This window comes from Pleurodeles waltl, chromosome 10 (genome assembly GCF_031143425.1).
Source record: "Pleurodeles waltl isolate 20211129_DDA chromosome 10, aPleWal1.hap1.20221129, whole genome shotgun sequence".
Taxonomy (NCBI): Eukaryota; Metazoa; Chordata; class Amphibia; order Caudata; family Salamandridae; genus Pleurodeles; species Pleurodeles waltl.
In genome coordinates this window covers 857716416-857734434 of record NC_090449.1, presented here as the reverse complement: position 1 = coordinate 857734434, position 18019 = coordinate 857716416, and the positions used below count along the sequence as shown (strand labels likewise).

The window sequence follows — 18019 nt, the reverse complement described above, 5'->3', positions numbered from 1 at the left end:
TTCCCTCTAGACAGTGACACAAAGTGAGCTGGGGAGTGTCCTGCATATGCTGATGAGTCTCCCGAGCTAGAGTGGGCAGGGTTATGGCTGACATGTTGATGTTACTTATGGTAGATGAAGGAGACTTAAATAAGAACTGCTCCCTGATGTACTGCACTGCAAGGAGAGGATATCTAACTAAAGGAAATTAACCTCTTTCCTAATCTGACAGAGCAATGCCAGGGCTATATGTAAGTTCTGTATCAGTTCAAACATTTTTTTTTTCCTTATTGGCTGCTGTTGATCTTTTTCCTGAGGTGCTCAGTTTTTTCATCTTCTTCTTTACCTAGGGGGTTAACTGCTGCCATACATCCTACTGTTCCCCCATCCTCCTAAATCACCTGGTTCTCCTAGATTTCAGAAGTATGCGATTTGTAACTATCAGTTATTTGACGGCTTACGGCACGGTATTGTTGCATGGTGCTAGACATCAATGTACTAGCCATTTCAGATGCAATTGCTTTTGCTGTTACCTTGGTTCTGGCCTATAAGCCATCTCCCAAAACATCACTGTAAAGGTTTCGATCTCTCCTCTTCCAGTACTTATAGATGGTGCATTGAGAATAAGGGGAACATTCCCTCATTTGATGCTTTCTTTATCTCTGCCTCCCCTGCTTTCTTGTAGCAGGTTTAACTTTCTAAACGTACTCCTTTCTTTCGTTGTTGTAAGTAGGTTTGGATTCGTTTGCTTTTCCTTCACTTTCCCTTTCCTCTCTTACACACTGCCCAGGCAAGGGTCAGTCAGCACATTGCATCTCAGCAGGGCTTTGGTTAATGTACTTGGAGTGGTTGATATTATTTTAAAATATAACAGTTCTATTTTCTCCATTTGAGCACAAGTCTTTACTGATGTAGACTTGGGGTTTGAGATTGTCAACTGGCTTTAAGTCAGCACAGCCCATTTGCTTGGCTGTGTCAGTACTCTGCCTTTAGGCTGAGTGTGCAAACTGTATTAATTAGAAATCTGTTATCACAAAAACGTGCTGCGCACCCCCTCCACACCAAGCAGTGGCCAAGGCCAGGAGGTCCATGAGACGAGGCAAAACATACATTTAAGACCAATATTGGAAGCTTTTACAATCAGTTTACAAGGTGATTTTTCTCTGCCCTATGGGTGGAGTGAGTTCATAAGACCGTGGGTAGTAGTGAATTTGGGAGTGCATTCTTTTATTTGTATCTAAACATTAATTTTAATGCTCCTTATTCTATATACACAGCAATTTTGAAAATCACCCCCCAGGTGGCCAGTATAGAAAGCCGCCTCGCTATAATGTGAAGGTTTCTGGTTAGCGTATCTGTTGGTCCACTAAAAGATGGGTGCTGCAGTTTACATGATTAGACCTAATACAACTATAATAGCGTGAGGCAATGAGACAACATCTCTGCCTCATGTGGCAGGCACTGCCTATCTCTCAAATAGTCCTAGTGCATAAGCCCTTCAGCCCTTCTGCTTAGACATGGGTGGTGGTTATAGAAGCAGGGACCACATTTTCAAAACTCATAACTCAAAGCAGCAGGTGTAAAATGTAGCCTCAGTTATTCATTTTTGAGGTTGAGAGAACTGAGATAAATTAGGCATGTCAGTCTGGATGGGCCACAAAGGAGGTATAAGAATAAACAGCCCCTACCGTACATAATCTCTGAGGCACCAACCTACACACAAAGGAAATTGAATTCTGTAGGCTTACAAACAAAAATGGAATAACAATTGGTAGGGTCAAAAGCTGGTGAAGTAGAATCGATAAAAATGCACCGACGTGATTTCAAAGGCTTCAACAGCGAGACAGAATTCATCTCGGCAACGAAAGCGAAGTAAAGCCCTGTGCTGCAGCTAGACACACCCCACGCGCGGTGTGGTGCGACTGCACTACGGTAGGACACTAGGCTGGAAAACACTATATTGCTCGCATTTATTGTTGGTTATACAAAACATATCACCGTTGCACTTGATTCAAGGCTCAGTAAACACGTCCACAAATGTTGAATGCATAAGGAGACGTGATGTGGTCTTTGATAACACAATGCATTTATTTCAGGAAACATTGGAGGCAACCGAAAGAAAATGAGAGGCAAAAGGTTTAGACCACGCTCCAATTCCACTGAGTAAGTAAAGATTTATGACTAAATACAAGAGATACATCCTTTTATGGGTGATTGTTGTTTTTACTTGTGATGAACTAAAAAGAATCATGATGTAAATGCCCTTTGTAGCCTACTCCAAAGTAATTGCGTTGTAATGACTGCATCATATTTTGGTAGACGGCTTAAGAACTGCAGTACAGTCAGAAACAATCTTGAGTGCTGTTGCGTTTATAGTCCCAGTCTGTACATGCTGCATCAATAATAGTCAGGGTCGGTGAAAGCAACAACCTAGATGGTTCGGATGCGCTCGAGACTTACAGGTCGCCACTTGAAGTCTTGAAAGCCTTTAGGTGATTATTATTGAAGCTAATTATTTCTTCACTGTTTGTAAGTGCTCATCCACGGCTGCACTACATTTCAGAGACTAGAACATCACACTTCAAAGCTTGCAGGCTCTCCTGTATGTCAGAGTAAAATCCCTATTGCCCAGAATGCAGGCCACCACAAATTCTTTCCATAAGAACAAGGGTAGTAATACAAATTTGGTTGGATTATGCTATTCCTTGGATTCATCCTAATTATGCCCTCACGATATTTCCTTCATATTTTAGTAGTTCATCAACCCCTGTAGAATATATCTCATGGCTGACAAGCCATCGTTTTGTGCTCTAGGAAGACAATTTCGTCCTTTCCAGAATCTGAACTTGTTCAAATCTCTTAGTGTCCAAATGTTGTACTACAAGAGACCTGAAGGCAGAAAATCTCTGTTTTCCGGATCTTAACACAATATTCGTTGGAGCAGGAGTTAATCTACAGCCTCTTCCAGTTAGACTCCAGATTGATCAGCACTTAGTTTTCTTCTTGAGCTCTTTTCATACTGCACAACACCCAAAATGGTAGCCGCAGTAATCTTGCAAGATTCATAGTTCTTGCATGATGCTCGCAGTATCATACCTTCACAACCGTTGTGCTGCATCAAGTCTGCTTTGAAGGCACTGCAGCCACAACATCTGGACACCTACACCCAAGAATAGAAACAGCAAAACATATCTATTGTAGAAATGCATGTCCTTGGTTTTGTTTTGTTCTATACCGTGTGCTCTTGGCTTCACTTTGTCAGTATTGTGTGCCTCAGTACTGCACTAAGGGAGAGCGTGGTCCTGAAAATTAGTAGTAACATACCGAAATATGGTCTCTAAAGTTACACATGTAGTGGGTGGCAAATCATTAACTGGTAACCCAGGAGTTAAGGTGTTGACACTGCAATCCAGTGCTGATTGATTCCATGTTAGAATAGTAGAGACCCTGTGTACACACAGCAACCTCTCACCCACTACTACTTCTACAACTACAAACCTGAAATGTGCCCCCATCAATGTGATTTCTCCTAAATCAGATCCCTTCACAAACTTCGAATTGGATGTTCTTTTTGTCACAAAGGCCTGGTTCACTCTTACTTTAATGACCCAATTTAACCTTCTACTACCAATACGTTACTCCATCCTCTATAAATGTGTTAGCATCACAAAACATAGTTGGAGTCTTTACAGCTATAAATGCAGTGAGTTAAAAATCCTCAATAGGTAACCGAGTGAAGAGGGTCTTGTCCTGGCCACCCAGTTCAGAGCGGTCTCCAATTAATGGAGTGTAGACCCTGTGTACACACAGAAAATCCAAATGAAACCAAAACCACTACTGCTGCAAACCTAAAATATCTCTTCATCTATGCAAGATCTGGTCAAGCGGTGGCTCGTGAAATATCAGATCTCTTCACATCCCTCAACTTGAACCCAATCTCAGGACCTGGGTTCAATCCTGCTTAAAATCGTATTTGACATTCTGCTACTAATATGTGACCCTGTCCTCCACAATGGCAGGCATAATGAAACATATTTATTCCCAGGAACTGTTGGAAATACTCCATGGGGGAATCCACCACATTCTCCTTTTTCGAACACCTTACACTTGCTACATAGCTAAAGCATAGCAATTTTTGCTGCTTTCACATTATGTATGGCAAAATCTCAATTTGTAAAACTAAAACCCCTTGAATCTGCAATTGAAATATGGTGCTGCACAGGGCTCAGTCTTTTCACCTTGTCTGTTTATTTATATATGAAACCTCTAGCCACAATGCTACAAGACACATTTATCCAAATACATCAACATGTCGGTGATACTTGGCTACAGTTAAGAGTGTCAGGCCCATCCAAAATTAAAAGATTGAAATCTTTCCTTGAAAAACAAACTAAGTAACAGCTCTAACTCTTTCTCCTACAGTGACTTCCCACCCCGGTCCAACAATAACTTGATTCTCTCCTTCCCCTGGGTATTTACCCATCTTTGGTCCCTCATGCAAAATGTATTGGCTTTATCATCAGCCAAAATCGTGATCTAGATGAACATATCACAGAACTGACTAAATCAGCATTTTGCCAACTTCAGCTCGTCAGAAAGCTCAAACACTCTGTACCTCGCGCAGATTTCAGATCAGCTGCACAGGTATTTGCAACTACAGTCTTGCTGGAAGTAATGCAATTTTGGTATTTCTCCAACAATCATTTGACTAAAGCTATTAGAATGTTCTGCTATGTCGCTACCCGACTTGTTGGAGGAGCAAAAGATATCAGATCATATCACTCCCATCTTTAAACATCTCCACCTGCTCCTCTTGAAGCTAGACTTGGAATTTCATATCTTGAATCACAGGCAATGCATAATGGCCTGCCATTTTGCCTGAACAGCAAACCCCAATACATTGGTGCTTTTGTGACGTAAGAAGCAGAAGACACCTAGTCCTAGAAATCCTTAAAGCAACGAAAGCAAAACTTCAAAGCAAACCTGCCTTGCCTAGCTGAAAGACTGCAATTTCATTCCAGATCACATCAGGAATAAAATCCCAATCTGCTCACTTTAAACAAAAATTTCACATACACTTCTTCTAAGAGGAAAGCTAGCTGCCAGGTAGGTACAACAGTTATGAGGATAACTCATTAGCTTCTTAGTTTATATTGACTGAGAACAAGCTGCAGCAAATTCATTTGCTTTTCATTTTATACTGGTCAATATAATTAGCTTTCCAGTGCTGGGAACACGTCCATCATCCATATTCTCCCATATACAGATCTCAATTCAGTGTTAGAGGTCTAATACTTAAATTACCTTTAATAGTACATAGAATTAATTGTGGTAGTACTATCATGGTAGCTGTGAATTTAATTCCTAGCTTACAGTATTATCCGTTCATGGTATATCTGCAGGTCTGGTATTTAGTAGGAATGGAGGTTCTATATGTTCCTCTGTCCTTTTCTTCCCACCGTTTAAACACTGGAGAGGCATTATGGTGCCAGTAAAGAGGAAGAGTATTGATTTTATTGGGTATGCCAAAGGTGTCATTTAAAATTCCAGTGACACCATCAGTTTTTAAGGTGGGTTGCTATTTATTAGACCTGATAATGGTGAATAACATCGTGTCTAGGTGCAGGCTGATAAGAAGGCAGTGGTCACAAAATTAGGTTGCTGAAATCAACGAAATGCTTGTTTATGATTTCTAGAGTGCTACCCAACCAGGGCTTCCCAGCACTACTGCAGTGCCACACATCCATAAATACTGCTCTAAAAGAGCCGTGTTTTGAGCTTTTTCCTAAAAAGAACTTTGCTGGGGCTTGTTCAAAGCCGAACTGGGAGGGAATTCACGAGTCTGGAAGACAGGTAATTAAACAATCAAACTCCAGCTCCGGCTGTCTTAACCCTGGGAAGAATTACTTAATTGGATTTTGCAGACTGAAGGGCCTTGGCTGGAAAATATGGCCAAATACAGGGAGTGCAGAATTATTAGGCAAATGTGTATTTTGACCACATCATCCTCTTTATGCATGTTGTCTTACTCCAAGCTGTATAGGCTCGAAAGCCTACTACCAATTAAGCATATTAGGTGATGTGCATCTCTGTAATGAGAAGGGGTGTGGTCTAATGACATCAACACCCTATATCAGGTGTGCATAATTATTAGGCAACTTCCTTTCCTTTGGCAAAATGGGTCAAAAGAAGGACTTGACAGGCTCAGAAAAGTCAAAAATAGTGAGATATCTTGCAGAGGGATGCAGCACTCTTAAAATTGCAAAGCTTCTGAAGCGTGATCATCAAACAATCAAGCATTTCATTCAAAATAGTCAACAGGGTCGCAAGAAGCGTGTGGAAAAACCAAGGCGCAAAATAACTGCCCATGAACTGAGAAAAGTCAAGCGTGCAGCTGCCACGATGCCACTTGCCACCAGTTTGGCCATATTTCAGAGCTGCAACATCACTGGAGTGCCCAAAAGCACAAGGTGTGCAATACTCAGAGACATGGCCAAGGTAAGAAAGGCTGAAAGACGACCACCACTGAACAAGACACACAAGCTGAAACGTCAAGACTGGGCCAAGAAATATCTCAAGACTGATTTTTCTAAGGTTTTATGGACTGATGAAATGAGAGTGAGTCTTGATGGGCCAGATGGATGGGCCCGTGGCTGGATTGGTAAAGGGCAGAGAGCTCCAGTCCGACTCAGACGCCAGCAAGGTGGAGGTGGAGTACTGGTTTGGGCTGGTATCATCAAAGATGAGCTTGTGGGGCCTTTTCGCGTTGAGGATGGAGTCAAGCTCAACTCCCAGTCCTACTGCCAGTTCCTGGAAGACACCTTCTTCAAGCAGTGGTACAGGAAGAAGTCTGCATCCTTCAAGAAAAACATGATTTTCATGCAGGACAATGCTCCATCACACGCGTCCAAGTACTCCACAGCGTGGCTGGCAAGAAAGGGTATAAAAGAAGGAAATCTAATGACATGGCCTCCTTGTTCACCTGATCTGAACCCCATTGAGAACCTGTGGTCCATCATCAAATGTGAGATTTACAAGGAGGGAAAACAGTACACCTCTCTGAACAGTGTCTGGGAGGCTGTGGTTGCTGCTGCACACAATGTTGATGGTGAACAGATCAAAACACTGACAGAATCCATGGATGGCAGGCTTTTGACTGTCCTTGCAAAGAAAGGTGGCTATATTGGTCACTGATTTGTTTTTGTTTTGTTTTTGAATGTCAGAAATGTATATTTGTGAATGTTGAGATGTTATATTGGTTTCACTGGTAATGAAAAATAATTGAAATGGGTATATATTTTTTTTTGTTAAGTTGCCTAATAATTATGCACAGTGATAGTCACCTGCACACACAGATATCCCCCTAACATAGCTAAAACTAAAAACAAACTAAAAACTACTTCCAAAAATATTCAGTTTTGATATTAATGAGTTTTTTGGGTTCATTGAGAACATGGTTGTTGTTCAATAATAAAATTAATCCTCAAAAATACAACTTGCCTAATAATTCTGCACTCCCTGTAAGCCCCTTAAGGAACCTAAGACCTTGTGTGTGAAAAGGCCTTGGTGGGAATACATAAAGCCGTTAATTTGACTGGTTTCTCCACAGGAAGCCAATGAATAAAGGGCAGGTGAGGGGATACAGATTGAAACTTGGGCTATTGCAGTTGCGACCGCACAGCGTCACTTTGGATATTCTGCAGCCATTTAAGGGAAGACTGCTTGACCATAAGGTAGTGTGTTGCCTTAGTCCAGGCAAGAGAGGATAATTGTCTGGACAGTGGTCTTCTGCATATAGTATGGTAAAGCCCACAGTAATTTTTTAGGCTGCCCAGTAGGTCAAAGCAACACACAGACAATTTTTTTATTTGACTGTCAAGCAACAAGTTTGTCTGGTCTCCGATGTTGTGTGTGTTTCCTTCAACAAGCACTTCCATCTTCCTTTAAAAAGGGGCGTTGACTATTTTCAAAATTAATATTGAAGTCTCCTATAATTGTAAATTTGACTACTTTTAATGCATAAGGCATAATGGTATCAACCGGATCCCAAAGTGGGCATTAGATCCTAGAGGGTGATACAAAAGTGCTCTTGAAAACAAAAAATCATGGCAGAGCAAAAACAGCTCCTCGCACATCAGCAATTGCAAGCTCCCTTTATGTGCATGAGAAACATGATTTATAAATGACCGCAATGCCACCTTCTGGTTTATCTATTCTATGCTCCTCACAGTGTGGTACCCATCCGGTAAGGCAAAAATCCCATTGGGTGTAGCCTGCTCATTGAGCCTAGTCGTTGTTAAAAATAGCACATCAGGGAACAGGTTATCTAGAAATTTAAAAATGTCCCATTTATGCTTGGGAAGGTTATGTTGCTACTGATGGGTTTATTGGGTTAGGGGTAATCTACACGAGCCGCTGGTATGCGGTCGCGTAGAAACCCCTCTCAATGTTTTGGTTGGTTGGTTTCTGACGTCATAGAGCCACGTAATAAAGGTTCTAGTGCTCGCGCTAGAACGGCAGTTCCCTACAGATTTCTAATGCGTGTTGCGTGTTTATTTATCGCTCTCCTGGCGCCGATCTCCTCACACAGTTACCTGCCAGCAGTGTTAAGAACCTAACAGGGAAGAGGCCGTGCAGTTTAAACTGCAAAAGGAGACATTGGTGCTACCTTTGCCAAGAGAATTGCCTTCCCTACCTGGCAAAGGTTTACCTTGGCCGCCTCACAGTAGAGGTCTGGCTTCAGCTGAAAGGGGCAGTATTGGCGGAATGTGTCTTTCTCAGCCACTGCAATAGACTTAAGACATTGAGACAAGTTGGAACATCAGAGCGACAGGAGCAAATCCACCGAATAAAGGAGAGGCTGGAATTGAAATTGGATAGAGTACTTAGAGCCGTCCAGGTGCAGACAGGCTCAAATAGGCTTGCTTTTGGTGCACCAGCGTTGCTCTTGCTGCATGGTCCACATATGGCTTCCCGTTTTACAGCTAAAGAATAACCAGGAAGCCCCTCTCCATCCCTCGCTCCCCACCCCCTGCTGGTTAGAGTTCTCAATCACCAAGAATGGGACCTAGAATATGGCACAGGGAAGATGACAAAAAATAAGTTCCCTGACTGACACTGCAAAAAAACACATGTGCCAAGGTAAGTTATATGTACACAGGTAGCACAAATGTGTTAAAAATACACAAAAACTAATCTGTTATAAAAGATTAGGTGCTTAATAAAACAGAAGAAAGTAATTATTTGAAGCAATAAAAAATAAAGTGCAGCTTGTAAACTGTGAAATCGTATTTCGTATATGGCCTTTAATTTTATAGCGGAAGAGTAATGAAGAAGCAACCCCCCCTGACCAGTTAAAGTACTCAACCACCAAAAATGGCGCCTAGAATATGGCACAGGCAAGATGGCTAAAAATGAGTGCTCTGATCGACCTTCTGCAACAAGGCACACACTGGGTAACGACAGCACAAAAAACAGACATGTCCTATGTCGACAAGATGAGCTGGGAGTAGAGGGGGTGACCGATGGCTGGGGCAGGACATGGAAGCGGACCGTCAAAAGAATACACAGGAGAGCGGGACTCCTGGGAGTGTGCCCCAGAGTGAGGAGGCTAGTGGGGGCCACGGGAAAGCTACCCTTTTTCTCAGTGACGCTCCTACGAAGATCAGGGGCCCAGACGATGTCATTAGCTCGCCCATGGAAGAATGGGTAGTTGCCAGCATAGATACACAGGGGCATCTTAGGCCTTGGCCCAGCAAAGAGCGAAAGGAAGTCCAAACCCACAAGGACAAAAAACATCCCAAAGAGTCTCACCAGGAGAAGCGACCCGGAACTTCCAAAGGCAATCAAAGCAGACATCCTCGGGACTCGGTGTAACCCAGGCGACCGCTCTCTTTTTACTGTACTGGCAAAGGACCGCCCCCGCAGGGGGCATCAGGGGCCGGCGCATTAACCGCCTCAGCGGCAAATCAACGAAGGACATCCGGCATTCCCCCTCAAAGGAGAGGGAGGAGCTCCCTAGGACGTCTGGCCAATGGGGGGTCCAGCAAGAACAAAGAAAAGTACAAACCCTCCAATGGGATGGGGTGACACCGCCCCGCCCTCAGTTTGGAGGGCGGACTAAAAAGATTCTGCTGCCCAGGCAGAATTCACTGACAGAGATCCGAACGGAGTTCTTCAGGCTTGTGCATACTTCTACATTTAAAATTTGATACTCTGGATTCCAATCGCAATTTATTTACAGTGCTTAGAGAAGGCATGAAGCACTGTTTGAAAAACGCAGTATTTTGAGGTACTTATATTAATATGAAATGGCTGGCATAATAAATAATACATCGTTTTAGGATAGCGCGTTACACGTGCTACACCAGGTCAGTGTGAGATTTTATCCAGCCACGTGGTGACCGTATGATTATGTTCCAGACATGAACTTTAAGCTAACGGCATAATGCTTCGGGTGTTACATCCCTCCATAGTCCAAGGTGCACTAATAGTATTAGGGCAAGGGTTGTTTTTCTCCTATCGGGGGTTGGACTCGTCTGTCTTGACCATTGGTGTGTCAGAAACATCGCACTCTATTTTACGGTGCATAGAGCTCTTGGTGGATAAAGCTACTGCACCCCGAGCACTGCCTCAGGGGGAAGTGGACGACTGTCACGCGGGCATGATTGTCGCACATGTACAGGACCCATATGTAAGCAAAGTTTACAGAACACCAGGCTCCTGGCCGGATGTTCACATCCAAATGCATTCTGGGTATTGTAGTTCTGATTCACTCCACCAGAAATGGTAGGCCGGTACAGTGCTGTTTAAAAGAAAAGCCAAAGGCGCTGCAGCTTCGGTGAGGGAGTCAGCTAGTGACCTTGCATTTGAGAAGGTTCTTGCATATTCAGCCTGCAACATAACATGTACTTGCGAAGCATGGTCACCCCAAGAGGTATACTGTCACCGAATAACCACCTAACTTAATGATACTCATTTTATCAACCTCGGGAGAAGGAAATGACCCGGAACTCCATAGTCAAGCACAGATCCCCGCAGCACCCCGGGCACGCATCACACTTGCCGTAGGGTAGAACCTGCCCTACTGGGCTTGCTCTAGGCAGAGTGAGGTGTGCCGTTCCGTAGTACACATCTGGAGTATTGTGCGAGCTCGGCACGTCCCTGGGTCAGCGGGCAAACGCCAAGCAGTTGAGGGGGGGGGCGGAAAGCAGCGATTTGACCTTCATATCCTCAGGACAGACAGGCATATAGTTTCCCCGGGTAAACGAGGAGAAAGCTGGAAACCTGTTAGGGGAGTTGGCCCCCGGTCTGCCCGGTGGTTCGAGCAGACGGCAGCGCAGACATGTATCAGTCCTGGGCATGCCTTCGATAACAGAGCCAGAAAACATCTCTTGTGATTACGCTGCATAAAAGCAGCGTATCGCGCTGAAATCGAAACCATAAAAAGATTAAGAGTTACATAGTGTCACGCAGCCACCAGACGATGATTCGTGGCGCTATATAAATAAATGAGATCAAACAGGATGGTTCACCTGGGGAGGCACTAATAGGGCGGTTTGAAAAACGACAACTGGGCTTACAGGCCGGTTGGGAACAGGCCAGGCAACCTGGCTGAGGGAGCAAGCCCTGGAACCAATGAGGGGGGCTGGCACACATGCAGCCCCCTTTGTTGTACTTTTCTAATAACGCACTCGAGTACAGCATCCCAACAGGTGACCCAACTTTGAACCAGAGGCGTTCAACGCCAGGGGCGTGTGTGTCTCGCCGGGGCTGCAACCGAAGAGGGCAGTCAGTCTCCTGAGGCATTTTTGTATAATTTGGAGCGGAGTGCACGCTCGGCTAAGCTTTCTTGGTGCACTTTGGGTCCTCCCCCGGAGTTGGCAAATGCGTATAGGATGTGGATCTTATAGAGTGCTCCAATTACCCATAGGTAAAATAAGTGCTGTCCCTCAAATTAGGGGCTGTCGCTCCGCACCGGAAACAACAGGCACAAGTTAAGCGCCGGGTGGCAGGGCCTGGGCGCGAAGCAGGATTGGCCATTGAAATCGCTTGCAGATCCCTCCCCCCGCCCCCACAAAAAATAAAAAAAAATAAAAAATAACAGGGACCCATTTTATAGGCACATTTCTCTTGGCGGTTCAATGCAATGGCCCCCGGTCAGCAATTCACATACAATTTAATATTTATGACGTTTTAATTGAATTTAAAAAAAAAAAAAAAACGAATTTGGGGTGCTACTTCACATGTAAATAAGTGTCTGTGTCCCCCGCACTCCTTGTTTCCTTTCATGTAATGTATCGGCGAGGCGGGATGACACGCGGAAGGGCTGCCGAGGAGTCACACAGAGCCGTGTCGACGCAACAGTGTGCAGTGGGTGCAATGTGGAAGAATCCAGAGGAAGCAGTGATGGGGAAGAATCCAGAGGAAGCACACCACACTTCAACGTCCAACAGACACGGCTGATTGATAATCCAGCGATCGTTTTTATGGAAGGGCATTCTCATGGCAAATGGTAACTGCCGACAAATCATTGCAATAGCCTCTAATAAGGCCGGGGATAAAAAGTTGCCCAGCCCCAAGGATCGGGGGACATACTCTAATCGGAGCCGAACACAGCACATGCAGGCTGTGTCAGTGAGGATCAAAAGTGGCTTGTAGGCGATCACAAGGACGGTGTGGCAAAATCAGTGATCCTTGGGAGGCCTGACGGCAGGGACACTGAGGTGCCCTGGTGCTGAGCTGAAAGGTAACCAAGGGCGGCACCAAAAGGATGGAAAAGGAGCAAACCCCAAAAGAACGAAAGGGGGGAGCCGCCTGGCGACGTAAGCCCCTCAGGCGGCGTGGCGGTAAAAGGGGCACATTGGTTGGTAAAGGAGGCACACCAGTGGGCGGTGTGCCGGAGAAAGGCTACTTACCTTGGGATGCCTTACGGCAGGGTAAGGAGGCCGATGGGGGAGTAAGCGGAGCACGGCACTCGCGGCCCAGACCCGCCGGTTGTCAGGGCACAAAATGGACAGACAAGGTAGCGAGTTGAGCCTAACAGCACTAAGAGGGTACCCCCCTCACGATCAGAGAAAAGAACCAACAAAAATGGATGACCCCAAAAAGCAGCATGAAGGATGACCTCAACAACAATAGGTGTCAGAATTATGACAAGCAAATGGCAAGGACTTGATTGATTTATAGCAGAGATGATGTCATGCAGCAAAGTTATGATCCTGGAGAAATGATTTATGTATGGCATATCAACTGTGATTTATGACCTGTCTCCAAATTACGATTTACAATCATAACGAAAGCAATGTGTGGCACTCAAAATGATTTATGGCATTATAATAATTTATGGCCTTGTCATTGTGATTGATGACTGAACCTAATGAGTGATGATGTCAAAGATTGTTGCAAAAGTCTATGCTTGTAATAAAACTGCGGCCCAGTATTCCCACAAGAGATTGTAAACACACTCGTTTGTTGTGAATTTGTTAAATGTTTATGGGGAATTACATTAATTGGAGTGGGCCAAGTGCGGGGGTTATGGCAAATGACCGCCCCCGCAGGGGGCATCATGGGCCGGCGCATTAACCGCCGCCGGGGACCCGGAAATTATATTTCAAAGCCGCCTCAGCGGCAAATCAACGAAGGACATCCGGCATTCCCCCTCAAGGGAGAGGGAGGAGCCCCCTAGGACGTCTGGCCAATGGAGGGTACAGCAAGAACAAAGAAAAGTACAAACCCTCCAATGGGATGGGGTAACACCGCCCCGCCCTCAGTTTGGAGGGCGGACTAAAAAGATTCTGCTGCCCAGGCAGAATTCACTTTGTGGGCCACGAGGGACAGTGCGCGGGATCGCGAAAGCCACCCATCCACACCGGAATAACAGCATTGTCGCAGGGCTGAGAGGACAAACGGATGGCGGTAAAAGGGGCACATTGGTTGGTAAAGGAGGCACACCGGTGGGCGGTGTGCCGGAGAAAGGCTACTTACCTTGGGATGCCTTACAGCAGGGTAAGGAGGCCGATGGGGGAGTAAGCGGAGCACGGCACTCGCGGCCCAGACCCGCCGGTTGGCAGGGCACAAAATGGACAGACAAGGTAGCGAGTTGAGCCTAACAGCACTAAGAGGCTACCCCCCTCACGATCAGAGAAAAGAACCAACAAAAATGGATGACCCCAAAAAGCAGCATGAAGGATGACCTCAACAACAATAGGTGTCAGAATTATGACAAACAAATGGCAAGGACTTGATTGATTTATAGCAGAGATGATGTCATGCAGCAAAGTTATGATCCTGGAGAAATGATTTATGTATGGCATATCAACTGTGATTTATGACCTGTCTCCAAATTACGATTTACAATCATAACGAAAGCAATGTGTGGCACTCAAAATGATTTATGGCATTATAATAATTTATGGCCTTGTCATTGTGATTGATGACTGAACCTAATGAGTGATGAGGTCAAAGATTGTTGCAAAAGTCTATGCTTGTAATAAAAATGCCGTCCAGTATTCCCACAAGAGATTGTAAACACACTCGTTTGTTGTGAATTTGTTAAATGTTTATGGGGAATTACATTAATTGGAGTGGGCCAAGTGCGGGGGTTATTGGCGGAGCATAAATCCCAGGTGTGAGCTGACTGGCCCGTCTAAACTACGTCGAAGCCCTAAAGAAGCTGGGTAAGTATTGGGGGAAGCTGAGCCAAGAACAGCCCGACCACTAGAGATCTGTGTCGCAGGCTACAGCCCTCCGGAAGAAGTGTGGATCTGATATGGCAGCCTACCAGGTAACGAACCGAGAACATGGGGTGGAAATGGCGGCGGCAAGCGTGAAAGGAGGGCCCCCTGTTTCTGTGGGTGAGGAAAAGGAGGAGGTGGAAAGTGGAACATACATACCACAGCAGAGAGCTAAAGAAAGAAGATAGACATGAGGGTCTGCAAACGTCTATGCAACTCCTGCCCAGAGAAGGGAGTGAAGAGATAACTGATGACTTGGGGCTCGAGGAAGCAAGCTATAAAGGAGCCCTAGACGGTGCGAATTCATGGGTGGAGGAAAGGAGAGTGCCTGTTCGATGACTCCGTTATTACTGATTTCTCTTTTGGAGCAATGTGAGACGGAGAAAAATTTCACTTCCCCCCAGCTTCTTTCAGCATTGCTCTCAAGTGATGGTCGTTTACCCAACAAGCAACAGTGTCTTCTCGTTGTTTTACTTAATATTCGTCCTGCCAGTGATTTATCTGGAAATTTGTTCGACATTTCAAAAGAGAGACATTACAAATTTGATAGATTGAGTGCTATGTTCGAGGGGGAATTCTGCCCTCTGTTCGACGACTGAGACATTTTCCGGTGACGTTGCGGTTTGTTGTGAGGGACTCTGTCTTGTATATGCTTAATTTCCCCCAGACTGAGTTCTGCACTACACTGAAGGTGCAGAAGCTACATGAGGGCACTGCAGACATCGCTCAGCAGATGGCACATTTCTTAATATTTTATGTTTACATTTTGCCTGTCGTAGTCGAACTAACATTTAGGGGCATATTTACAAGCCCCTGGTGCCACTGGAGTGTCACTTTTTGTGACGCTCCGGTGGCACTGTGCCATATTTACAAGGCAGTGCTAAGCCACTTTTGTGGGTTAATGCCGCCTTGTAAATATGGGCCCCTCCAAAGCAGTTTTCTGCGGCAGAGATGCTTACAATGGGTGTTGCTGTGGGCTTTCCACCAAAACCTCCATTGTTTTTGACGCTGCCCCAGATTTACAAGGAATCGTAAATCTGAGGCAGTGCCAAAAACTAACACCACCCCAGGGGTGGGGTTAGCCTGGTTCAACAAGGGGAAATACATTTATTTCTCCTCGTTTTGATAGAAAGTGCAAAACACCATGAATGATTGTTTATGTGCAGGAAGGTGTCCCTTTCTGCACATAAAAAATCATTCAATAATGACAAGTTGCTACTTCTATGTGTGCTGCATTCTGCAGCACACATTGAAGTGCTGAATCACCATTGTAGATTGTTTATGTGCAGGAAGGAACACCTTCCTGCACATAAACAATCATGCCCTGCAATGCAGACACCCTTGAACTTCGGTGCAAGGATGTCTGCATTAGCGCTGGCACCTAAATTTAGCGCCAGCAGAAACACAGGGGTGCGCTGTATTTTTGTAAATACAGCCCATCCCTTTGTTTCAGAACTGACTGCGCAGAGCTGCCAATTTTTGTGCAACGCCGCACTGAGCCAATTCCTTGTAAATCTGGCCCTTAATATTTATAGCTTTTATATGTACATAAAACAGACATTTCACTCTTTTTGAAAACTTATTGTGTAATACAAGAACTTGACCTTTTTTATTGTTATGCATACATGCCAACATTTTAGAAGAGGAAAGTGGGAAATGTTAACAAATAATTGGGAGAATGTTTCGTTCCTAATTCACCTCTATTGTAGCAGAGGCAATTTCAGGCGGGAGACATACAAAATTAAGCCATTTTTGGCTTCAAAAATTGGGAGTCTTCCACCTGAATCCGGTCTATTGGCACGTATGCAAACAACACACAAATATGTTAACATAACGCAAAATGGTAGAAATTAATTTTTTTAAGCAATACAAAATTAATTGCAGGTTGTAACAAGTAAAATTGTTTTAGCCAAGGTTAAACTACTGAGCTAAGTAACCATTTAGCCTCAGAACGATTTTGCTTGAGAACAACATGAGATTTACTATAAAATGTGATATCCTGTTTAGTATCACTGCCTTTTGCTATGCAAATATGGTGTAACAATTTTAGTTGACAATGTTTTGTAATTCACAGTACCCATACATACCTCACGCTGGCAGTTAGACAATGGCTCATATTTGTGTTTAAACGAGAAACCTATTGTTAACATTTAAGTTGAATACACCTGCCACTACATGTGCATACCCAGCCAAAGGGATGACTTTGCCGCCATCATCACCTAAGAAGCACTGTCTCCACAGCTGTCTGTTTTGGTCCTACAGGGTGGGAACATAAAGAAGGAGAGAGTGAGAGGGTATTGCTTATAGTAAACACTGTACATCCTCCTTAATGCACATTGCAACCACAAGGCTGAGTCAGTCAGTCATACCGAGATATGTTTTCTAATGCAGCAGAAGGTGTCTTTTATAGAAGGCTCCTCTGAACTAATTATACATAAAATAAGAATTTGACCTCAAACCACAAAAGGTGGCATACTTCATCGCTGGGGTCACGCCTCACCGGCAACAAGCCATGTTGCTGGTACATTCACCAGAAGCTCTTTTATGAGGAGTATGTGTGTGCCCTATCTCTTGTAATTATGGCGGTAGGTGTAGCCTCCAACGCCAGTTATTTTCTCTGTTAGATAAAATTGTATTACGTGGAAAGATACTGCTTTATTCGTGTGCCATTTAAACAAGTTTAAAAAGTAAGTGAACAGGATTATGGTTTTACCGGGAAATATCCCTCTTCACTCAGGTATTGGTCAAGATGTTTCTGCCCATTGATACTTTGGCCCATTGGCCATAGAGCATTCTTCAGAACAAATACGGAAACCCATCCTAACTCAATTTCATTTTCTAATCAGTGTTCTGTGTAAACGCTGGTGAAAAAGAAGTGAAAACTATATGACAGAGACAAGGGAACTTCAGGGTTATCATGCGCCTTGTCATGTTTTCTGAGGCTAAACCCGATTATAGGACTTACAGCTGTGGTTATGGTACGGTAATACACTCCCTATTTAGGCAGAGCATATCCTCTGTTTAGTCAGTGGCTTGTTCAGTTCACTGTGGCTTCCATTTACGCCAGTCAGTGTAAACAAGGTTCCCAAAGCACTGAACTGCTTACCACTTTTTGCATGCATGGGGCTTGGACATGCACCCTATTATCATCCCATTTATCTACATTAAAACATTTTCTTTCAGCAGGTTCAATTTGATGATGACTATAAAATATGTTCCACCTTTGTATGTAATAGTGATCTGTGAATTCTTACCCTATTTCTACTGAGACTGCTGACAAAGAAATGGAGAAAAGGTTTAACACA

General features: G+C 44.3%; 1 protein-coding gene across 2 annotated transcripts in view; it reads left to right on the top strand.

Annotated features, from left to right (window-relative positions):
* The window catches only part of ADAM22 (ADAM metallopeptidase domain 22), a 1118190-nt gene that overhangs the window by 1058184 nt on the left and 41987 nt on the right, over positions 1–18019 (top strand). For both annotated transcript variants that reach the window (XM_069211564.1, XM_069211563.1), the window contains one exon: positions 2076–2142. In XM_069211564.1, coding sequence (XP_069067665.1) covers positions 2076–2142 — 67 coding nt within the window. The remainder of the gene's footprint in view (positions 1–2075; positions 2143–18019) is intronic.